The sequence below is a fragment of the Helianthus annuus genome, chromosome 8 (assembly GCF_002127325.2).
Source record: "Helianthus annuus cultivar XRQ/B chromosome 8, HanXRQr2.0-SUNRISE, whole genome shotgun sequence".
Classification (NCBI taxonomy): Eukaryota; Viridiplantae; Streptophyta; class Magnoliopsida; order Asterales; family Asteraceae; genus Helianthus; species Helianthus annuus.
In genome coordinates, this window is record NC_035440.2 from 113,383,585 (window position 1) to 113,406,593 (window position 23,009).

The 23,009-nt window shown below is 40.5% G+C and overlaps 3 protein-coding genes across 3 annotated transcripts; 2 read left to right on the forward strand and 1 right to left on the reverse strand.

The window, feature by feature from the left end:
• The first annotated feature begins 732 nt into the window (after window positions 1-732).
• LOC118481034 (trichohyalin-like) lies at window positions 733-2,726 on the forward strand. Its single transcript, XM_035976118.1, has 4 exons — window positions 733-740; window positions 796-1,840; window positions 1,917-2,207; window positions 2,271-2,726. Exons 1-4 carry the CDS (start codon window positions 733-735, stop codon window positions 2,724-2,726), a joined length of 1,800 nt encoding a protein of 599 aa, XP_035832011.1.
• Window positions 2,727-15,346: 12,620 nt separating this feature from the next.
• Window positions 15,347-16,147, reverse strand: LOC110871468 (cysteine-rich receptor-like protein kinase 11). The gene has a single exon (XM_022120204.2). It carries the CDS (start codon window positions 16,145-16,147, stop codon window positions 15,347-15,349), a length of 801 nt encoding a protein of 266 aa, XP_021975896.2.
• Window positions 16,148-16,655: 508 nt separating this feature from the next.
• Window positions 16,656-17,057, forward strand: LOC110870542. Its single transcript, XM_022119724.1, has one exon. The coding sequence runs from the start codon at window positions 16,656-16,658 to the stop codon at window positions 17,055-17,057; it is 402 nt and encodes a 133-aa protein (XP_021975416.1).
• The last annotated feature ends 5,952 nt before the right edge of the window (window positions 17,058-23,009 follow it).

A 23,009-nucleotide genomic window follows, 5' to 3' on the forward strand; every position in this document is an offset into this window, starting at 1 on the left:
GATGACGAGGAAAGCTGGTTTGACCAGATTAAAGGCAATTTCATGTTTCCAGCTGTTGATGCCTTCGCTTCGCCGCCCACCGCTACTGAAGGTGCGCAATACCCTAAACCTCGTCCTTTGCGCTCTGTGACTCTTGCTGGGAAAGAGACTCTCTATCTTTCCAGCGAGGAGTCAGTAGGTTCTTCCAGCGGAGAGCTAAGTTCCTGGTCTAAAATCTTTGCAGGTGTGTTGCGCGACCTGGGGATTGACCTTGAGGAGAAGAAAAAGAAACCTGTGAAGAAGAAGAAGAAGAAGGTGGAGCCTGAAGTCACCAGCAAGGGCACTGGCCCTAGTCGCGCGACAACTGCTGCTGTCAAAGGTACTCTTCGCCTTCGTCAACGTGACTTAGATGATTATGTGATCATCAGTGACTCATTTGAAGGCTTGTCACGTGTAGCTAAGGGAAAAACTGGTGCTGGTGGGTCGAAAAGCTCTGGGAGCGCGGGTTCTCGTAACCCTGAAGCTGGCGCGACTCCATCTTTTCCTGAAGATGACGAAGCTGAAGAAGAAGATGCTGGTGCCCAGCTTATTGGGCGGAAGAGGGGTAGGAGCGAAGCCACGACTGGTGTGGCTTCCGCCCCTACATCTGTTGTGATTCCCGCGGTTGGGAAAACGAGCAAGCTGCGCTCGTTATACAAATTTTCTCCTGGTATGTTCTTCGCTTCTCTTCTTAATACTTTTCTCTTTGCTTAAATGCACTTGCTTTATTTTTTCAGAAATCAAGAAGAAGACTCCTGAGAAGGGTGTCACGTTCAGCGAGGCTGCGGCGAAAAGGCCCAAGATTACCGTCAAGTCCACTGACACTGCTGCTCAGGATGCCGCGAAGGCTGCTGAGGCGCAGCGAAAGGTGGAGGAGGGTCGGAAGAGAGAGGAAAAGAAGAAGAGGGTTGCGGAGGAGAAAAAGAAGGAAGAAGAAGAGAAGAAGAAGAAAGAGGAGGAGAGAAAAAGAAAGGCGGAGGAAGAGCGTTTGAAGAAGGCGGAGCAGGAGAGGTTGGCCGAGGCGGCGAAGAAGAGGGCCCTTGAGGAGTTGGAAAAAAAGAAAGCCATGGAGCAGCCTGTTAATGCTCAAGGCCCTGAGGTTACAAACCCTACTCACTCCGCTCCTGTCATTACTTCTAAGGGTGCGGGTCGACATGCTTCAAGCAGCGCGAGCTCTGGTGGTGCAGGGGGCTTTAACCCAAACGTGATCGGGGCGAAGGATACCGTCGGCGATATCTATTACAAAACTTATAGTGAAGAAGAGCGCGGCGATGCTCCTCACCAAGCCCCTTGGAGCTTAAAGCAGAAAGATACATTTCATGAATTTGCCCCTTGCCGCGAGTGGTTCTTGAATTCGTTCACCCCTGCAGAAGTTAACCGGCAAAGGGCGAAACCCCATGAAATGTTATATCGCACCTTTATTCTTGGAGAGGCCAACGCTCGTGCTGCCAACCACCAGATAGTCCGTGAATGGCGAACGATGGTTAGAGAGCGCGCCGATTGGGAGGCTTATCGTGAGCGCACGTTAAAACGCATTGCTGAGTTTGAAAAGTCCAAGGCTGCTCTTGGTGAGGAGAGAGCCAAATTTGAAGCTGATAAGAAAGCCGAAGCATGGGGCCGCGAGGGCCTGCAAAAGAAACTTCATAATGTTGAAGAGCAACTGGCCAAAGAGAAGGCCGAGTTTAAACGTATTTGTGCCCAAGACAACGAGCGCGCCTATGCGGCTCGACAGAAGATAGTTGATCTTGAGGCTAAAGTTGCTGACTTGACCTCGAAGGTAGAGGAGGCGCAGGGAGAGAAGGCTGCTAAGCAACAGGTGGAGGTTAGTCTTATTTGTTTTCCTTTATTCTGGCTTATGTTTTTAACAACCCAGCCTAAGTTGTTGTGTCGGTCTCCAGGTTGAGTTGTCTGAGATCAAGGTGCAGTTGTCTAACAAGGACAAAGATCTCCATGCCAAGGACGTTGAGATTGCGGAGCTCAAACGTCGCTTGAACGAGCAAATCGACAGATGTGAGTCGTTGGAAATCGACCTGGAGGCCGAGAGGGTTAAAGCTGCTACGGCTGAGGAGGCGCGTGCTGTTAGCACTGCTGCGCTGAATGTGGCCCAAACCAACTACTCCGAGGCTCAAGGCATCGTCGATACGCTTGTCTCAGAAGCTGAATGGATGCGCACTCGTGGAGTAGTGCTGGTGAGTACTTTTTATGCTTTTATCTTGTTACGGGTTATCTCTAATGTTTTTCTTTTGTTGAAGGTTGCCAACTCCATCTTGAATGCTGGTGAGCTAGATCGCGCCGTTGCTGGTCTTACGGATGCGGCGCGTGCTGTGGGTCACCGAGGTGGTTACTTAGAATGTGCCAGTCACGTTGAGCAGATACTAGGGCAAGAATTTGATGTAAGCCATTGCTCGGTGACTGACCGTGCTGATGCTGCGCTTGCACAAGCTGAAAACTCGTATGACAATCTCTCTTTGCCTATCATGGATTTGGTTGTGGAATCCTTGAAAAAAGACGACTGGTGCCAGCGCCTTAAAGCGGTCCTCGATCCACCAGTTACTGTTGAGTTATCCGATGAAGAGCCAGTTGGTGATGATGGTGGCGATGGCGATGGCGATGATGGTGGCAATGATGATGATGGCAATGATGATGATGGCGATGATGATGATGGCGATGATGACGGCGATGATGATGGTGACCGTCATATTGAATAGGGTAGGCTGTTGATAGGCTTTTATGCCCCTTGTAATTTTCTTTTGATAGTTGAATGTACAATGCTGCGCTGTTGCGCAAGTTTTAAATGATATGAAAGATTTTCGTTTTTTCCGTTGCAATTATTACATTGCTATAAAACTTAGGTTAAATTAGCTCGAATAAATGGAAGTGTCCTTTATATAAAAGGTTATCGCCCGGTCTCGCGCTTTGTTTGCGGAGGACCTTGGAGGCGATTTAAACAAACTCTGAGATGCTGGAGTGTTTTCGCGCTAATCAAAAGTTTAGCATGCATTTGTAATGAAAAAATGTAACAGAAACATGTCGTATGCGTTCATTAAGTCAAAAGTGGGCGCGTAGGCCTTCGTATATAATTGCTAGTGGCTTATAGCCGACGCAGGGAATTAAACTGGGGCGCAAGGCCGGAATAGATTACATATAACATTTGCGCAGTTGTTGCGCATTCCATGTCCTTGGTAAGATGTGGCCATCTATGGTGCGTAATTTATAGGCCCCTTTTCCCAAGACTTCATGTATCAGATATGGGCCTTCCCATTTAGGTGCCAACTTCCCTGGACGTTCCGCATTTGACGCTTCATTGTCGCGAAAGACGTATTCCCCTGGGGTGAAGGTACAAATGCGGACTCTTGTGTTGTAGTACCTTTCCAGCTGGGTTTTGTACTTGGCCTCTTTGATTCGCGCGAGCTCGCGCCTTTCTTCTAACAGGTCCAAGTCCAGGCGCCTTTCTGCTTCATTGTCAATTGAGTTGACTGCTATCATACGTGGTGAGGGTAGGCCAATCTCCGCCGGGATAACCGCCTCTGAGCCATATACCAAGCTGAAGGGGGTTTCGCCGGTACTCGTCTTTGGCATGGTTCGATGAGCCCATAAAATGCTTGGGAGCTCATCAACCCATCCTCGTCGCCTTGTTGCCAATCTGGCCTTTATTCCCTCGACGATGGATTTGTTCACGCTTTCCACTTGTCCGTTGCCTTGGGGGTGCGCAACGGATGTGAAAGTGTGTTCAATGTTCATCTCCTTCATCCACTTCTTGAGATCATCTGATGCGAAGTTGGTGCCATTGTCAGTTACGATCTTGAGCGGAAGGCCAAATATGCATATGATGTGCTCCCAGATGAACTTGCGCACAATCATAGCTGTGGTGGATGCAAGGGCTTTGGCCTCTACCCACTTGGTGAAGTAGTCGACAGCCACTATGATAAACTTTACGGCGCCGGGAGCATCCGGGAAGGGTCCCACCATGTCAATTCCCCATTGCTGAAAGGGCCATGCGGTGGATACAGGGATAAGATCATTTTTAGGGCGCAGTGTTTTTGGAGAATGCCTCTGGCAAGAGTCACATTTGCGGATCTCCTTCATTGTGTCGACATGCATACCAGGCCAGTAGTAACCGGCGCTCATGATCTTCGCGACAACCATCCGTGGTCCGGAGTGAATGCCGCAGATCCCTTCGTGGATCTCCCTTATCAGGTAATTCGCATCCTGAGGGTCCACACAGCGTAGCAGTGGCCCTAGGAAGGATTTTCGGTACAAAATACCGCCGTTCATTTCGTATTGTAGGGCTTTGTTTTGGATCTTCCTTGCTTCCGCTTTGTTTTCAGGGAGTACCCCTTCTTGCAAGTATTGGATGATTGGGGTCATCCACGATGGTTGCCCTGTTTCGATCACGTTCACTTGTCGCAGTAATACCGATGGATTCTTAAGTACCTCTATCCTTACATCCTTGGCGAGATGTTGAAAAGAAGTCGAGGCAAGCTTGCTCAAGGCATCGGCAGGCTTGTTTTCTGAGCGATTGATATGTATGACCTTGTGAGTTTCGAATTGTTGGAGCAATTCTTTCGCTTGTTCCAGATATAGAGCCATGACTTCTCCCTTCGCGTCGTATATGCCATTTACTTGACTGGCTATCAGGAGTGAGCCAACATGTGCACGCAAGTTTTTTGCTCCCATCTTGATGGCGAGGCGTAAGCCTGCCAGAAATGCTTCGTACTCAGCCTCGTTGTTGGTGTTTTTGAAGTCCAACTTAATGGCGTAAGTAAACTCGTGCTTTTCTGGACTCACTAGGCGTAAACCTGCTCCCGCGCCATCTTCATTTGATGCTCCGTCGGTGTAAAGCATCCAAGTCTCCTCTGTTGTATTTTCCTTGGGAGTCTCTATCATCTCGCATTCCTTGATTTTATCAGCCGGCACTTCTGTGATGAAGTCGGAGAGGACCTGCCCCTTAATGGCCGGGCGCGGTCTGTACAAGATGTTATGGCCGCCCAGTTCAATGGCCCATTTTGCCAACCTGCCTGATGTCTCAGGGTTCTGTATGGTGCCAATGTGGAAATTTGTAAGCACAGTTATCACATGGCCTGTGAAGTATCGGCGCAGCCTTCGGGAGGCGTGTAGTAGCGCAAGAACCAGCTTTTCCATTGTGGAATATCTTGTTTCTGGGTCAGTGAGTACCCTGCTGACATAGTAGATCGGGGTTTGTACCCCGTTTCTGTCGACCAATAATACTGACCCTACTGCCCTATCCGAGGAGGACAAGTATAGTACGAGGGGCTCCTTCTCAAATGGTGCAGTCAGGGTAGGGAGTTCGATCAGACACGCTTTCATTTGTTGAAAAGCTGTTTCGGCTTCCGGGGTCCATTTGAACTCTTGCTTCTTCACACAATTTCGCAACGTGCTAATGAAGGGATACGACTTTGCGGCGTGATTGGAGAGAAAACGATTAAGCGCGGCCAGCCGGCCGGCTAGTCGTTGCATTTCCTTGATGTTTCTCGGTGAGGGCATTCGTTCTATAGCTTGTACTTTCTCTGGATTCACCTTGAAACCGCCGTTTGTGACAATGAAGCCTAGAAACTTCCCTTCTTCCATGCCAAAGGAACACTTGGCTGGATTTAGCTTCATATTTACGCTGCGCAACGAGTTGAACGTTTTCTCGATGTCTTTCAACATTTGGTCCTCCTCAGGACTTTTAACTACTAGATCATCGATATAAACCTCAATATGCTTTCCGATGTCGCCTGCGAAGGTCTTGTCCATCAATCGTTGATATGTCGCGCCTGCATTCTTCAGGCCAAAAGGCATCTTTGTGTAGCAGAAGATTCCAAGATCCGTTCTGAACGCTGTCTTGTCTTCATCTTCTAGCTTCATCTGCACTTGATGGTATCCTTTGTAGCAATCCAAAAAGCACTTCCATCGGTATGGCGCGAGAGAATCTATTTTTTTATCGATCTCAGGCAAGGAATAGCAATCCTTTGGGCACGCTTTGTTGAGATCAGTGTAGTCTACGCACATGCGCCATCCGCCATTTGATTTTTCGACCATCACGGGGTTCGCCACCCAACTCTGATATCTTACCTCTCGCAGGATCCCGGCTTTGAGCAGCTCACATACCTGCTCGTTCATTGCTTTTGTCTTGTCTGCCCCTAGGCTGCGCCTTCTTTGGACCTTTGGCTCGACAGATGGGTACGTGTTTAAGCAATGCTCGGTGATGTTGCGCGGGACACCGGTCATGTCTGCCGGTGTCCAGGCAAATATATCCATGTTTCGAAACAGCAGTTGCTTTAGATGTGTTCTGATGTCTGACGAAATGGCGTGGCCAATTGTCACAGTCTGTTCGGGGTATTTTCGGTTTAAAACCCATTTCTCTGGCTCGGTCGTGGAGACCTTTGCCGCCTTTGTTGGGCGCAGCTCTTCAGTTGACATTACTTCTTTCTTGGCATATATGATTGCTACTCCTGTCTTGGTTGGGAAACCTATCGCAGAATGAGGCGTTGAAGTCACCATGTTTAGCTCGCCTTGTGTTTCCCTCCCAATAAGCACATCATGCCTCGATTTCACTGGCATTACCATGAAGTTCACATTTGTTGTTCTTGAGTGTTTCCCGTCAGAGAGCGTGACGGGGAAACTGAGCTGTCCGAGAGGAAAAACCATCTCGTTGCAAAATCCAGACAAAGGATAATCGACAGGTTCGAGTCGCGCTTTATCCTCTTCATCCAACTGATTGAAACACTGTTCGTAAATGATGTCGGCAGTACTTCCCGGGTCTATGAATATGTAGTCAGTTTCATAATGCCCGATTATGCCGGTGATGACCACAGGACGTGTGGCGCGAGGTCCGCCACGCACTACTGGAAATATAACTTGCTGCTCTTGCCAAGAAGGTTCGTAAGGGCGTTTGCCTTTCTCTTTCGCGCTGTACCTGGGTCCGTTGACCATGTGAGTCTCTAGTCGTCGGACTTTTTTGTGGTTCCCTTCGTCGTGGCGCTGGAGTTGACGGGTTTCCTTGCGTACATTCTTCACTAAATGGCTTAGCTTACCGCTTTTGAGCGCTCTCTCAATTTCTTGGCGCAAGCTGTAACAGTCGTCGGTCAGGTGCCCTGAATCTTTGTGAAAATCGCAGTACAAGTTAGGGTCTTGCCCTTTCTTGTTTGTCATTGGCCTTGGCGCCTTGAAATCGACATTCTCCGTCATCAATACCTCCTTTGGAGTTTTTGTGAGCGGAGTCCAATGTTTGTCACGATTGTCGTCTCTGACCGCCTTCTTGTAACCGATTCGGTCAATCGTTTCTCGCGCATCTTCTCTGTAGCGCGGCCTGTCGTCACGGCCTCTTGGTCTCTCAGACTTCCAGTCATGACTCTTATATTTGTTACGCTTGTTGTTATCGCGCGTACTTCCTCTTGAAAATCGATCTTCTGGGTAGTAGCCCTTTCCACCAGCAAGGGACTCCTCAGTTTGCGCGACGATTTTTGCGGCTTCCATCAGTTTATCCCACTCCTTTGGCATTCCATCTTTGCCTGTGATGGTTCTAATGAGACTATCGCAGCGTATAGCCTTTTTGAAGTGACAGCGCATGAGTTGCTCACTGACGCCGCCTATTTCCAGACATTCTTTGTTAAAACGCGTGATGAAGTCCTCCAGACCTTCACCATCTCTTCGCCAAATATCTTCTACTTCGGCTGTGTCACGTTGGTAGCGATGTTGCTGGCTAAAGTAGCTTAAGAATTGCGTCTTGAAATCTGTCCATGATTTAATCTTCCCAGGCGGAAGGCTGTCAAACCAGGCGCGAGCCGCTCCGGTAAGAGTTTGAATGAACAGGTGGCACCACATGGGCATGTTCCAACCTCCCATGCAGCCCACACTTGTGAATGTTCTGACGTGATCGTCTGGGTCAGTCAACCCATTGAATTTCCCAACAGTTGGGGGTAGCTTCTCTCGTGAAAGCGGCGCGAGTGCAATTTTCGGGATAAACTTGGAGTGTTCTGCAGCTTCCGCTGGTCTGTATGCCAGGCGGAAATCTCTTTCAGCTTCTTCTGTGTAGCCAATGTGTTGTCTTGGCTTATAGTACTCATGGTTTTTTGGTAAACGATTAAAGACTGACGATTCTTCGTCACCTTCCCATGTGGGATCATATGGGTCCGTTTCTTCCCATTCATTGTTCATGTTGCGCGGTGTGAGCCGGCTGTGAACAGGGCCTCGTTGAAGGTTCGACGGATAGTCATAGTAACTATCCATTTCCCCTCTTGTATCGCGCGTGTCTTGTACGCTTAAACGTCTTGTAGGGGGAGGCCTGTTGGTTCTGCCTTGTATATTGGCTGGTGGGGGCATTTGGCGCACCCCCTGACTCAGAGGGGTGACCAAGGACGGTTCTGCCGTCAAAACTGCTTGCTGCGCGATGAGCGATTGGTATGCTGCATTGATAGTGGCGATGTTCTTGGCATACCACGAGGCTGGGGTTTCGCCTTCTGGTAAGCCAAGTAATGCAGATACATTTTGAGGTGGCGCTGTGTTCGAAGGTCCTTCTCCGTTCCCTGGGGTGACCACTTGGGTGATGCGGGTGAAGCTCCCGCGCGGGCCCCCAGTGTTGTTGATTTCAACTTCGCCGATTTCTTCGATTTGTTGGGCTTGGAAGTTTTGGATTCCTTCCCCCAACGCCGTGTTAGAGTTGGTTCCGAAACCGAACTCTGGGATGATTCCTTGACCAGTCATAGTCGAAGGAAGAAAAAGGTGTCAAAGGCTCAAATAAAAGAAGATGAGGGTGGTTATAGAAAAAATCGGTGGGCGCCAATGAAGAAACAGTGATCTAATTAGGGAGTTAATTAGATTGGTTTATGTTCCTTTCATGATGGTTAATCTTCTTAAGGATATTTGAGCTCCGACTTGGTAATCAATCCTGCAAAACAGAACACCGTTAACTCGTTAAGAGGGGAATGTGGGGGTTTCCCTCTTAACCAGGCTCCGGCGTGAGAATAAGCGACTGCTTTGAGAGTAATTAAGTGTAAAGAGTGAGACCCGAGGGAATAGAATGTTTAACCTGTTTGATGAGGTCTCTATTTATAGCCAGAGAGGTGTAAGGGGTTATGGGCTGATGGGCCTTGGGCCAGAAGCGGACAACAAAACGGATATGCTCTTTGTCTCACTGGCGTCGACCGTTTAGTGGCTTCTAGACGCTCGTCGGTGCTGGCGCAGCTTGATTGGAGCCACGTGTCATTGTTGTCGGCCTTGTTGTCCTTCTGTCATCAGCAGACAAGTGGAGATCGTGGGACAGTTGTCTCTGTCTTCTGATTGGTGCCACGTAGGCGTCCTTGTGTACTTCTCGTCAGGCGATCGTGGCGCACGATTGACCAGAGCCTGCTAGACGCTCATTGGCTCCTTTTGCTGCCACTTGTACCTTATGTACCACTGTAGGTAGCCGTGCGCTTCCCTACTGAGTGGCTCTTGTTGGACAACAAACTAACCCGCGCGGGGTTAGCATGCTCATTTGTTCCATTGTTTTATTGCTAAGTGCTGATACCTGGCTCTCTTGTGAGCCGTGCCTCGCGCGAGACAAACTACAACTCGTGTAAGTCGCGCGAGGATACTGTTAATAAGTTTTCTGAAATAAGGAGTATGGTTCCGCGCGCAACCTGGGCGGAGGTTTGCGCGACTTTTTGGGACCATACCCCTTCAATGGCCATCTAAATGAATATGTATACATGGAACAACTACTGGGTTTTATTAATCCCAAATTTCCCGATTACGTGTGCAAGCTCAACAAAGCCTTATTTGGTATCAAGCAAGCTCCTCGCACATGGTTTCACAAATTAAGCAACTTATTAACCACTAACGGCTTTACATGTAGTCGCGCTTATCCGTCTTTGTTTATATTTGAACAGGGAACATGCATCATGTACTTGCTTGTGTATGTAGATGATTTAATCCTAACGGGCAATCAGATAACATGCTACGATTCTTTATTGCTAGGTAAATTAGGTGAATTAAACTACTTCTTGGGCCTCGAAGTCACCTATACATTGATTCGATTGTTTTTAAACCAATAGAAATATACAACTGAAGTTTTGACCCGTGCTCACATGTTGGATGCCAAACCCACTTTCACACCTCTTGCTTCCAATATCACCTTTACAAATGACGGTGAGCCATATTCTGATCCCACTCACTATAGATCCATTATTGGTGCTTTACAATACCTTACAATCACGAGACCTGATATATCCTATGCGGTAAATCAGGTAAGTCAATACTTGCATGCTCCTACCACAAATCACTTCCAAGAGGTCAAGAGAATTATACGCTATATAAAGAGTACACTTACATAGGGCCTCACTTTCTCTAACCCAACCCATTCCTCTCTCATTGGCTTCTCTGATGCTGATTGGGCTTGGTGTCTAGAGACACGCCACTCAACTTATGGGTATTCCATCTTTCTTGGGGGGGGAACCTTGTGTCGTGGAGTGCTATGAAACAACCCACAGTTTCACGCTCCAGTTGTGAATCGGAATATCGAGCTATGGCGAATACCGCGACTGAGATCATTTGGATCACTGTAACACCCTTAAACGAGTTTGGTAATCAAACCACATTAATACTAAAAAGACGGGTAAAGTACCTTTGGTGGTAAAAATTAACCCGTAAAACAAAATAACTACGAATAAATTCACCTAGTTATTAACATGTAAACAAGTAATAAAAACATGGAGATGTAGTCTTAAACAATTAAAACTAAACTTGAGGGACCAAAGTTGTAAAAAGGGAAACTTATGTTTTATAAACAAAACATTAACACACAACACACACACACACAGTGTGCGTGTGTAGATCGAACATTAGGGGAAGAAGTAAGCCAAAACCCTAGTTCATACAAAATCATCAAATTGAAGGGCTAATTGGAGCTCAAACTCATTAATGAACCTGAATTAACAATCACCCAAGCTAGGGGATCGTAAGATATGTAGAATTTTAATGTTTGATGAAGTTGTGAAATTTGATAAACATCAAAAGTTGCGATTTATGTATGAATCGTAGAGGTGATGGCCGAAGTAGTGATGAATACTTGCTTAGAAACAAAACCCTATTCTACATATGTTGCTATGATTTGAGTGTTTAAATGATTTACCACACTTAGATAAGTTGGTTTAATAATATGATGGAATTGATGATATAAATATGTTTAGAATCATCATACATGATAGTGATAAGAAGGTGTTTAAATAATCTATGAATTCAGGTATATGTTCACACTTGCCATGAGATGGATTTTTGTATGATATAAAGAAATTGATGTTAAAATCATGTTATAGATGCTTGAAATCATGTTGCCTACTATTAGTATGGAAAATTTGATTTCATTAAGTATTCGGATGAAATGCCTAAGTGAGTTCAATGAACCAGTTTGTGCATTTGTATAAGTTAATAAGTCAATTGACTTCTAAAAGTCAAACATACCAAAGATAAGATCGAATAATAATTTTGACATAAAAACTCGTAAGGTGGAATAGTCGTGATTGATAATGACTAATCTAACCATCTTACGAATTATAATGATAGTTTGACGCTTGACAAGCTAGGTGAAAGCACGGGAAGGAAGCGGGTCAAACGAATCAAGTGTGAAGGAAAAGCAAAATTTGGATGCAACGTAAGTAAAGCTTACACCCTTTTTATTTGTAGAATATTCCCTTATTATATTGATTAGAAATAAGGTAAATAAGTATATGGAATATGATGTTCTGACGTGTAGTCATACGAAACGAAATAAATGAAAATAATAAGAAACCATGTTTAATGGTTAAAAAGGGGTAAAACAGTAATTTAGTCATGAAATGACGAACATACAATGAGTTTTTGAAATGTTACCTTATGGTGTAACTCATATTGAGAAAAAGGGTAAAATGGTAGTTCATTCACGTGTTGACGAATGTAAGTTAAAATTTAAAAGATACCCTATGGTGTAAGCCAAGATGGGTTAAATATGTAAGAAAAAGATTTAAGGAAATATGACCTTATGGTGAAAATCCAAAAAAAAGGTCAAATGAGTGAAATGGTAAATAAATACCATTCTACTATAAATACAAAATGTTTGGTCATTTAGACCAAACGAGTCAAATGGTGATGTTAATACCATTTGACAATAAAGACTAACAAGCATTTTTGGAATTTACGCTCACAGGGGTGAATAGCGTATGGAAATTTGAGATGCTATTAATTAGCAATTTATTAAGGAAAGGTATTAAAACGGGTCAATACTTTGACCCGAGTCAGGTATGTGTAAATAAGATTATAGCTAAAATGTACGATCTTGGTCAAACATGTTTGAAAGTCCTTCGTCGTAAAAGAAGGGACTAAAGTTGACCAAAACACCCTTGGATGATAAACCGGGCAAACGACCCTTAAGGGTTGTTTGAAAATAAGTTTTATGATCGAGTAACCTAAAAGAAAAGGTATAAGCCCCTTTTTGGGTCATATGCCTTGAAACGAGTCTTTTCGTAATATTACTAAACCGAATGGTAGAATTCGGAATAACTAGTTTACCACATTAAATCCACCACAAGTATAGTTGTGGTGGAAGACAAATAGATATCTTAATGTGGAAATAAGATGTGAGCAAATGATGAGCGAGATTTAAGTTTAAATTGCTCAAATCCCTTAACAGGTCAAAATAAGTATACGTGCAAAATAGGTAACGAGCACATAAGCTTCATGAATAAAGCCCCAGGTATTAGTAAACATTCATGGTTATGAAGTTAGTATGAAATCGAAAGTAATTAAACAAGTTTGTGGTTTAAAACATGAAAGGGTCAATTAAGTTGAAAATGAATATAAAGCTGAGTGCTTAAAGTTAAGAATTTTATTAGTTCGGGTGTTGGATTTTAACTCCATAGCAAATTACGATCACGTAGGAAGAAACGGGTCATAAAACGGGTATGATTTGTGAAAGTTATGAGCAAATGAGTAAAATTTGGTAATGTTGGGCAAAATGCAGACCCAGCAACAGACTTTCTGTCGAAATATTGCTGTCGCGCCCCGCGACGGGATAAGTTAAGTGACGTCGCGCCCCGCCAGGGCTCTTGCGGCCCGCGAAGGCATGAAGTGGAACCGATCGCGCCCCGCGATGGGCTTAATAATTGACAAAAAAATTGATTTCTTGTTCGTTTTTTTGGTATTCGGACTTGATTAGACACGTTTTAAACTTCGTATGACTAACTCATTTCATGGTTTATGAAATGTAGGTATATCTTCAAGTGCCGGATGACGATCAAGCTCTATGAAGAACCGAACACGATTAAAGATTCAAGCTTCCGCATTATGTTTCGTCGTTGCGCATAAACGACGATATTATGTTTGAAATATTTTAAATTACAAGAAGTTTTATGAAACTCGTATTTTCAAGATGTTTTTTTAGAAATTTGTATTTTTAATGTATGTGTGTAATGTATACACATAATTATATAGTCGAAACTTATATGAAAGTTGTATAAATAAACTAAGGGTCTTATAATCACTCACCTCCTTCGTGAACTTCATGCCTTACCGCCGTCTCGCCCAACAATTCGTTGTGACAACAGGAGTGCTCTCTTTCTTACCCAGAATCCTGTATCTTATAAACGGGTCAAACATCTTGATATTGATTATCACTTCATTCGTGAACTTGTATCGTCTGGGAAGCTTCACACTTGCTTCATTCCGTCCAAGCTCCAGGTTGCAGACATAATTACCAAAAGCCTTCCGCAACCACAATTTGAAGCTTTTCAGAAGATTTGGTCCACCACCGTCTCACTTGCGGGGATATTAGTCTACATCATAATATTATTTATTGTATTTATCGTTCAAGGGTCTAGATGTATTTCATATATTATTGTATACCATGTATGTAAATTCACATTTTATATAATGCATTCTGCACACATGTGGAAACTTCAGAAAGTTTTCATTATTACAAATAGTTAGAGTGGAATCTTTTATCATGCTTTTATTATTTGATGGATGTATTTTATAACAAAGTGCGTAGAGCGAAATAATAATAAAAAACAACATGCGACCTTGTGAACCAAAAAAATATTTGGTTCACATAACGTGTATATGACACATGTTAAAATCGTGTAAACCAAATTAACAAAGTGTCATAATTATCCTTGTCGTTAAGGTTCACATTCGCATTCGCATTCTAAAACATAGTATTAGAACATTGATAAAGTAATAAGAAAAAACAACATAAAGTAAAACTATATGTCCACAATCGTCCCGTCCAGATCTTTTGTTTGTCATCATGGATCCTAAAATAAAAAAGCCAATTCAGTATATTCTAAAACATACTAAGTAGCCCATGTAATATATTGATAGATCGAAAATTAGGCTTTAGGATATTAAGAAATTTGCATGCCATTGGCCTTCTGGCTTAGTGATATCGGGTCCATCAAAAATATGGGTTCAAGTCCGTTAAAAAAATAAAAAATCTTAGAGAAGTGTGTATTTGTTGGAGTTTTATCCTAAACTAATATTTATCAAAATGGTGTTACTTAAAAATTATTTACTAAATTGGTGTTAATTGTTTATTTTGTATTTGCCTTTTAATTTTTAACTAACAAATTAAATTTTTAATATTTATATTAAATTATTCAAGTATCTACTTTTTATTTTTAATGATTTATATTTTTCCAGTAAAATCCAATATTTCTTTTTTTTTATTTCTTTGATTTCTCCGATTAACTCTTTATACTTTTTCGCAATAACTCTTTTTGTTTCAATCAACACTAGCCTTTTATATGAACCAAACACTCAATGAATTGTCTGTGGTGTGAAATTTGTTTTGTTTTGTTTTATTTATTCATTTACGTTTGTTTACGTCAATTAAAAAAAAAACAAACGAATAGTAAAAAAAAAAAAAAAATTCCGTTTAACCTTGTCGTCACAAAGTTTATTTCTCCATTCTCTGTTTTTTCTATCTACTTTCATATCCATTCAAATATAGACGCATCAATTTAATATTAAAATACTTTCATATGTTTTACATATCATTAGGAAAATTAAATATTTATAAATTATATCAATTCTTTGACACATGTTATTACTTTTACTATATTTAAGTCTTGTTTTGTTGTATCAAAGAAATATTTTGGTAATTTAATATAAACTAACCATGAAAATCTAACAAAGTTTGTCTTTTAGACTCAAAAAGTTAAGATTAGAAACTACTGGAAATCAAATCAAAACAAGTTTAGGTTCTGGACTCAAGTAATTAAAATGACTAAACCACATGACTCAAAAATGACTTTACTCTATATCAAATTTGGATTGATGAGCATTGTAAATAGATATATTGTTATTGAATATATAGTCATTCAATTACCTGATTTGCTAGAGATGGGGTGGAGATGGTCTGAAATGTCTTAGGAAGAAAATTAGTATGTGAATACCAAACGGCACAATTAACAGAAAAGACCCTTCCGATCAGTTTTCTTGATTTGGTACAGCACTGATGGAGCTGATTAGTTGCATCTGATAAACATTTCTTGCAGTCCCCCACCGATATAGTTGGAATACATTGCATGGACCCATATAAAGTACTGTGGGAACCTGGTCCATAACTTATAGACCCAGACCCGTAATTCTCTAAGCTATTAGCTTCTACCTTCGCCTTTAGTGTATTTGCCAAATTATTCAACGCATTCTCCAACTCACCAGCGGTAGCATTAGTCGGAGGATAATTTGGTTTGCTACTGAACTGAGCCCAACCGGCTATATTTCCTTGCTTTGGATGATCCGCATAGCGCACCATGCAATACAAGTTCGGTAAGATTGACCAAGTGGCACCTTCCTTTTGTTTAGGACAACTTTTCAAAAGAGTAGGGATTGTTTCTTTGACACACGCACTGCAATCTTGCATTTTAATTTTGGGGGGACAAAGAGCTTTGGCCGTAATTCCCTGATAACTGGTCATTCGATCACCGGTGTATGGAGGTTCAAAGTTTTTGAGTTTATCGAGTGCGACATCTCGTGATTTTAGTAGTTCGTTTGAATTCAAATCACCATTTTTACTACAGATAGAGGATTGTTGACCCGGAGGTAGGGCTGGATTAACACCATTGATAAATGCTTGAAGAAGGAGCATGAGCGAAATTAGGGATTTGGTTTCCATTAGTGGTTGGAAAATTTTTATGTTTCCTCTTTCTTTTTTTTTTGAACGGCAAAATCGCTTTATATATAAATATAAAGAGCCAGCAAGCAGCTGAACTGTATAGATGAACTGTATATGTTTCTAATTTGTAAACGTGTAATAAATTAGAGTTCAACTTCTATACATATGTCTCATTAATATCTAATTGATCTGTTATACAATAAAGAGATCGTGTTAAATGTTCCCTCCTCAACAATGGAAATCTCTCGTCTTAATAAACTCAAACTGATATAGTATAACCTAACTAAAAGTAGGTTTTATTGACGTCATCATACTTTTAATTACATTTAGTACATACCATGTGGCACGTGCGTTAATAAAAAATGTTAGTAATGGAAAATAACAATTCTCCTAAAATTACCTATAGAAAATATTACAGTTGCTCTTTTTATTTTTTTATTTTTTTTGAAAAGTAACTGTTATTCACAAAAAAAAAAAAAAAAAAAAAAAAAAAAAAAAAACTAGCACAATGGGGGACCTACTTGAACTCATTTATGTTATGTGGATGATGTTGTTTTTCATTGGTGAATGGTCGAAGGAAAACATCTCGAATCTCAACCGGATTCCTGGATTCCTAGATTTTTTACTTTGTTCAAGTTTAAAAGTCAACCTCCAAAAGAGTTGTATCTACGGATCCGGTGTAACGCAAGAGGATGTTCACTCTATAGCTAATCTTATTCATGGTAAGGTCGGCGTGCTTCCTTTTACTTTTCTTAGTCTTCCTATTAGGGTAAATATGAAGAGGGTTAAGTTTTGGAAACCAATCGTGGATAAATTTAATTTCAACTTATTCGGGTGGAAGGCTAGAAACCTTTCTTTGACGGGAAGGGTGACTCTTGCTAAAGTGGTTCTTGGTGCTCTTTCGAATTAGTATCTTTCTCTTTTTGAAACCCCAAAGAGTGTCTAAAACTCCTTGGAGAAAATCAGTATAAACTTTGTTGGGAGTAGTAAAAGCGGAGGAACAAACATCAAATGTGCCGCATGGGAAAGATGGTTGGTCTGAAACTATATGAAGGTTTCTGTAACACCCCAATCGTGTAACACGTGGCGGAAATATTTGGGAGTCACGTTACAAATTACTCACAACAACTGGTACTAAATTGTTTCATTAATGTTAACATTGTTTTACAAATAAAGAATACATATAATGTCTTTAGATTAAAGAAGTCTAAGGCCCGGATGCGTTCCAATGTGTAGCATTCTTGAATAATTAAATTCTGAAACATAGATGAAAATGAGAGTCAGCATAAAAGATGGCGAGTACATAGGTTTTGTCAGCCAAATAAATGGCAAAAAGTTTGGTATTGCAATACTTTGACAACTACGAGAGTTGTCAATTGAGAATGGACTCTTTGAAGCCAAGGAATGACGAAAAGTGTTTAGCATTACAATACATAATCTTGATTGTAAAACTGGTAACAAAAGAGTTTTGTATATGGCAATATGGTTATTACTAGGAGACTTTTATGCCATTGAAAATTGCACGTTGATCTTTGTAATCACATTGAAATCGGTCATAAAACTTGTGAGTGTGTTATTATGAAATCCAATCAAGGATTAATAATAACAATATTGAAATCTGTCATAACTCGTGTGAGTATTATTAGAAATCAAGTCAATGATTTATAATAATACTTTGGATATCCTTCTAAGAATCTAACATATGAAAATATGGAAGATTCTATAAGGATTTGGATATTCGAACATTGAATCAGCTAAACACAAAAATCCTAAAGTGATTCGGATAGCGCTACAAGAGTAATACAATAAGAACACTTATATATAGGAAGTACCAGCAGTGTATCCACCATGTTCTTATGGTCTTACACTTGTTTCGTTATCTAAATCACTACTAATCACATAAACACATAATCATCAACTTGGTCATCAACTTGTAAACACGCATTAAAGTACACAAAGAATCCAATCAAGGACTTCAATTTAGTACTTTAAACATCCCACAAGTATTAAACTATGAAGATAGATAGATACTACAAGGATCCGGTTTTGGTCACGGTGAATCATAAAATGCGCATTAGAGTACATAATGAATCCAAACAAGGACTCCAACTTAGTACTTTAAACATCCCACAAGAATCTAACTATGAAGATAGATAGATGTTATAAGGATTTGGTTTGGTCACGTTGAATCAATGAATCATAACATACACATTAAAGTACATAGTGAATCCAAATAAGGACACCAACTTAGTACTTTAAACATCCCACAAGAATCTAACTATGAAGATAGATAGATGCTATAAGGATTTGGATAAATTACAGTTTTCGTCCTTTATGTTTGTAGCGGGTTGCAATGGATGACCTTTAACTTTAATAATTACAGGAACAGTCCTTTATTTGGAAAACCTGTTACATCTTAGGTCCTTTAACCTAACCTAGTTAAAATTTTCAGTTAAGTGAGCTCATGTAGAACCCATATGAGGGCAAAAGAGTCATTTATTAAAAAAAAAGAATATCAATTTAAAACTTATATAAAAATATAAACCTAAACCATCCTCTCTCCCCTGTACTCTCTCTCTCTCACCTTTACTCTTTTTCTCAACACTAAACATCATAGACTCATACTCAACATGCCATAGATCACCCAACAAAACTTCACTCCACAATGTCATCCTCCACAGCACGCCGCCCAAAACACACCATCACCGTCCCTAAAACCATCACTGTTCCACCACCAAAAACATCCAAAATCACAACTTCGTCATCCAAAACAACCACGTTCACCGGCAAAGAAAACGCCAATGTTTTCAGATCCACTTCACGAACTCGAGCTGCATCGAAGCCGATGGTTCCTCCGGTGGCTCGAGCCGATAAGGAGAGCGTGGGCTTCCAATCTTCCTGATTCTAGATCTAGTTACAAGATTGTAGTTAAGAGTTTTCAAAGGGTTAGGGACGGTGGTTTTCAAAGGGTTAGGGGTGGTGCAGAGGAGGTCATCGGTGGTGCAAGAGGTAGTGGCGGCGTCGGAACCTTGAGTGTCGCAGATCTGAGATTGGAAGACGATGAACCAGCTCAATCGGCTTGAAGTAGCGTTGTTACTTGAATCGGTTTTGTGGTAGAGTATTGTGGATCTGGTTGTAGAAATCACAGATGAAGGATGATTTGTGGAGATTGTGAAGGTGAATGGTGTTCATGAGTTAGTTTTGGAGAGGTTGTTTTGGAATTGGGTTTTCGATGATTTTGATTTAATCATATTTTAATTTGGGAGTATATCTGATAATTTTGATGTAATCATTTTTTAATTTGACATTATTCTTTTTTTTAATAAATGACTGTTTTGCCCTTACATAGGTTGTACATGAGCTTACTTAACTGAAAGTTTTAACCAGGTTAGGGTTAAAGGACCTAAGGTGTAACAGGTTTTGCAAATAAAGGACTGTGGCTGTAATTATTAAAGTTAAAGGTCATCCATTGCAACCCACTACGAACATAAAGGACGAAAAGTGTAATTTATCCTAAGGATTTAGTTTGGTCACATTGAATCACTAAACCATAACATCCTAAATCCTAATGGTGATTCGGGATAACGCCACGAATGGTAATATAATAAGCACACTTATATATAGAAAGTACCAGCGGCGTATCCACCATGTCCCTATTGTATTACTTGTCACACCCCGGCCACGTAAAACATCAAATCATGGCGGAAACGTCTGGGAGTGTTGTAACAGAATTATTGTTCCACAACCATGGTAATTAAATAATATTTTATTCATCACCCAAGGGTGGAATACATTGTTTCAAAACAAGAACCAACAAGATACATTGTCTTAAAATAAAAAGAAACAAAAGTACATAATAAGTTTTAACTAGTCTAGTTCCATTTTATCGTCACTAAGGCCCAAGTCCACCCTAGCGTGTCACGAACATCCTATGCATTAGCTCCTGAAACAAATGTGAAAATAGGTACGTCAGCATAAAAATGCCTGTGAGATACATAGGTTTTGTGAAAATAGGATTCATGACTTAAGTTTAAGAAAATGTTAGTCATGAATCTTGTAAATTGTTTTGTTTTGTAAATCGTTTGAAAAGTGATAAAACCAGATGATATGTATAAGTAAAAGAATAATGTATGGTTAAATGAATAACCAAGTAAAATAAGTTGTATAAAATAAACTGTTTTGTAAAACAATGTCTTGTGAAAAATATGTTATTTGTAAAAATGTATAAAACCAAATTGAATGATTTAAATAACGCTACGACATGTAATACAATACAAGCACTTATATATAGGAAGTACCAGCGGCGTATCCACCATACTTGTATCATATTACACACGTCTCGTTACATAAATCACTTACCCAAACAAACCATCAATGTAAATTGCCCATGTCTTAAACCAATTGTCAAATGTCATTATGAAAACCATGTTTAAATGTATATGTCAAATGTCAATCATGTAAGGTGTAAACAATATGTCATGTATGGCAAGTGAAATATGTACCAATTAAACCATAGGTGAAAATGCACAGGACAAGGTATTGAAGTAAAACTTAGTTTTAAATCAATGTTATGTTTTGTGGAAATGCATGCCAATACTGAATACAAACATTTATGTGGTATTGTGAAAATGCATACATCCAAGCCTTGCGACTGTGGTGATAACCTTTAAACAAATTAAAGGTCTATCTGTGTTATGTTTTAATCGAATTCGGTCATTCCTTCCATCCAAACATACCTAGGATGTCAGGAACGGGAGTTGTCAATTCCTATGGTACCACTACCTACTAACAAGTGGCGTGATCAAAGTTAATGAATGTATATGGTCCCACTTAAACAAACCAAATGTCATACCCAAAATGCAAGCATGTGATGAAAATGTACTAAGCATGATGAACATACATAGCATGTGATGTAAAACAAATGCACTAAGTATGATGAACATACATAGCGTGAAAAGATAATGTAAAACAATGTACTAAGTATGCGCTAAGTGAACATACGTAGCATAAAATGTCATGTAAAACGATGCACTAAGTATGCACACAATGGACATACATAGCAAAAACACAATGAAAGCATGTACTATAAGTGTACTAAAGAACATAGCAACATATGATGTGAAAACATGGAAAGCATGAAAGTAACAAGTAGGCACATGTGTTTCAACCCAAAATGTTTGAAAAACAGTAAAAGAGGGGTCTATGTACTCACTTGAGATTGCTCAATAGACTCTAGATATCTACATTAATAAACGGACTTATCGGAGGATCGGGTAGTACGAGGGTTTGTAAACCAAATAAGTGTGGGAACTTATGTAATATGGTTTGACAAAGCCTACATACTAAAACGAAACTTATCCTAAGTGCTTTTGACCTGATACGACCCGTTTAGGTAGCTTACGCCACTTTAACGCGTCGTTTGCGTAAAACACGTTTTGAAGGCCTAACTAGCCTTATGACAAGCAAGATATGCCTTAACATGTTTAGTATTGTTGCTAAATCAGTTTAGATACCAAAAATTATGTTACATAGGCTTAAAATGAATTTTAGCATAAAAAAGGTATTTTGGTAATTTTCCTAAGGCATAGAAACTACTTATCATACAACTACTTAAACGATGTGACCATAAGGTATAACCTCGGAAGGTTATTCCCTATACAACTATGGTCACCTAAAGTATTTTGTCGGATCCTAAAGATCTGTGACAACTCGAATTTCCAAGATTTCTATTTCGCATTTATTGCACGTTCATTGTTCGTGTAGTTAATTATTTGCACAATTGATTGCTATGGAATGGTATACGTTTTAATGCAATAAATCGTATTGTGTGATTGTGCATGGTTGTTTGATTAATTGTGATAGACTTGTCAATTATGTGAACTTGGTGGTGAAACTGTGAAATGCTCGTAAGATGGTATGCTTGTGTAAAATATAATAATTCAGGGTGTATTGAGTAATTAGTGAAAATTTAATTATACTTAACCCTAATCCTTCACTAAACCACACACACAAAAATCCAAGCACGTAGTTCATATTCTCTGGCAATCATCACCAAATCATTGGCAAGACTTTCATCACTTTTGTTTCCACATTCTCTCTAGAATCATCCAAGGTAATTGTTTATTGTTATTGCGATACTTGTATACCCTAATTGATTGGTTGATCGTATCAATTCTTGATTCTTGTAATACTTGAAAAACCCTAGCTTTCATATGATGGTTCTGTGCTTTGGTTGATTCTTGGTTATTGTGTTATGATGATGTTTGGTCGTGAAATCAATTGCTTGAATGATGATGATATCTGTTAAATTGTTTCGTGCCATGTATTGTATGAACTAGGGTTTCTGGATCGTAGAAAATTAAAAACGTAACTGTTGGATGTATGTGCGTAACTGCTTCAATCGCAATGAACGCATGATTATTTGTTAGTCAGAGTTTTATTGAATGTTAGTTGTCTGAGTTTTAAACCATGAAATCTTGTCCGACTTTTGAATATGTCCGAGTTTTATAAAGCGGACATTGTCTAAGTTTTATAACATTATGAATAGTCCGAAGTATATATATAAGACTTGAAGTCCGATCGTTACAATATACAAAGGTCCGAGCTTTATGAATACCATAGATGGTCCGAGTTTCAACCACTTCCCCTTAGTCCGACTTTTGGCCAAAGGAATGAGTTGGTCCGAGTTTTGTTTGGAGGGTTGGAGGTCCGAGTTTTAACCTTTAGCATTGGTCCGACCTTTATGAGATAAGGGGGGGGGGGGTCCGAGTTCTTGATGGCATGGTCCGACTTTTAAAATCAATTAACCACGTCCGAGTTTTAAAAGGGAGCCCCCTTAGGTCCGAGTTTTATATTACATGTA

Coding starts and splice junctions, on each gene's coding strand:
- LOC118481034 (XM_035976118.1), top strand. Junction 1,841..1,916: donor CTGCTAAGCAACAGGTGGAG/GTTAGTCTTATT, acceptor GTCGGTCTCCAG/GTTGAGTTGTCTGAGATCAA. Junction 2,208..2,270: donor GCACTCGTGGAGTAGTGCTG/GTGAGTACTTTT, acceptor CTTTTGTTGAAG/GTTGCCAACTCCATCTTGAA.
- LOC110870542 (XM_022119724.1), top strand. CDS start 16,656: ATGGGGGACCTACTTGAACTCATTTATGTTATGTGGATGATGTTGTTT.
- LOC110871468 (XM_022120204.2), bottom strand. CDS start 16,147: ATGGAAACCAAATCCCTAATTTCGCTCATGCTCCTTCTTCAAGCATTT.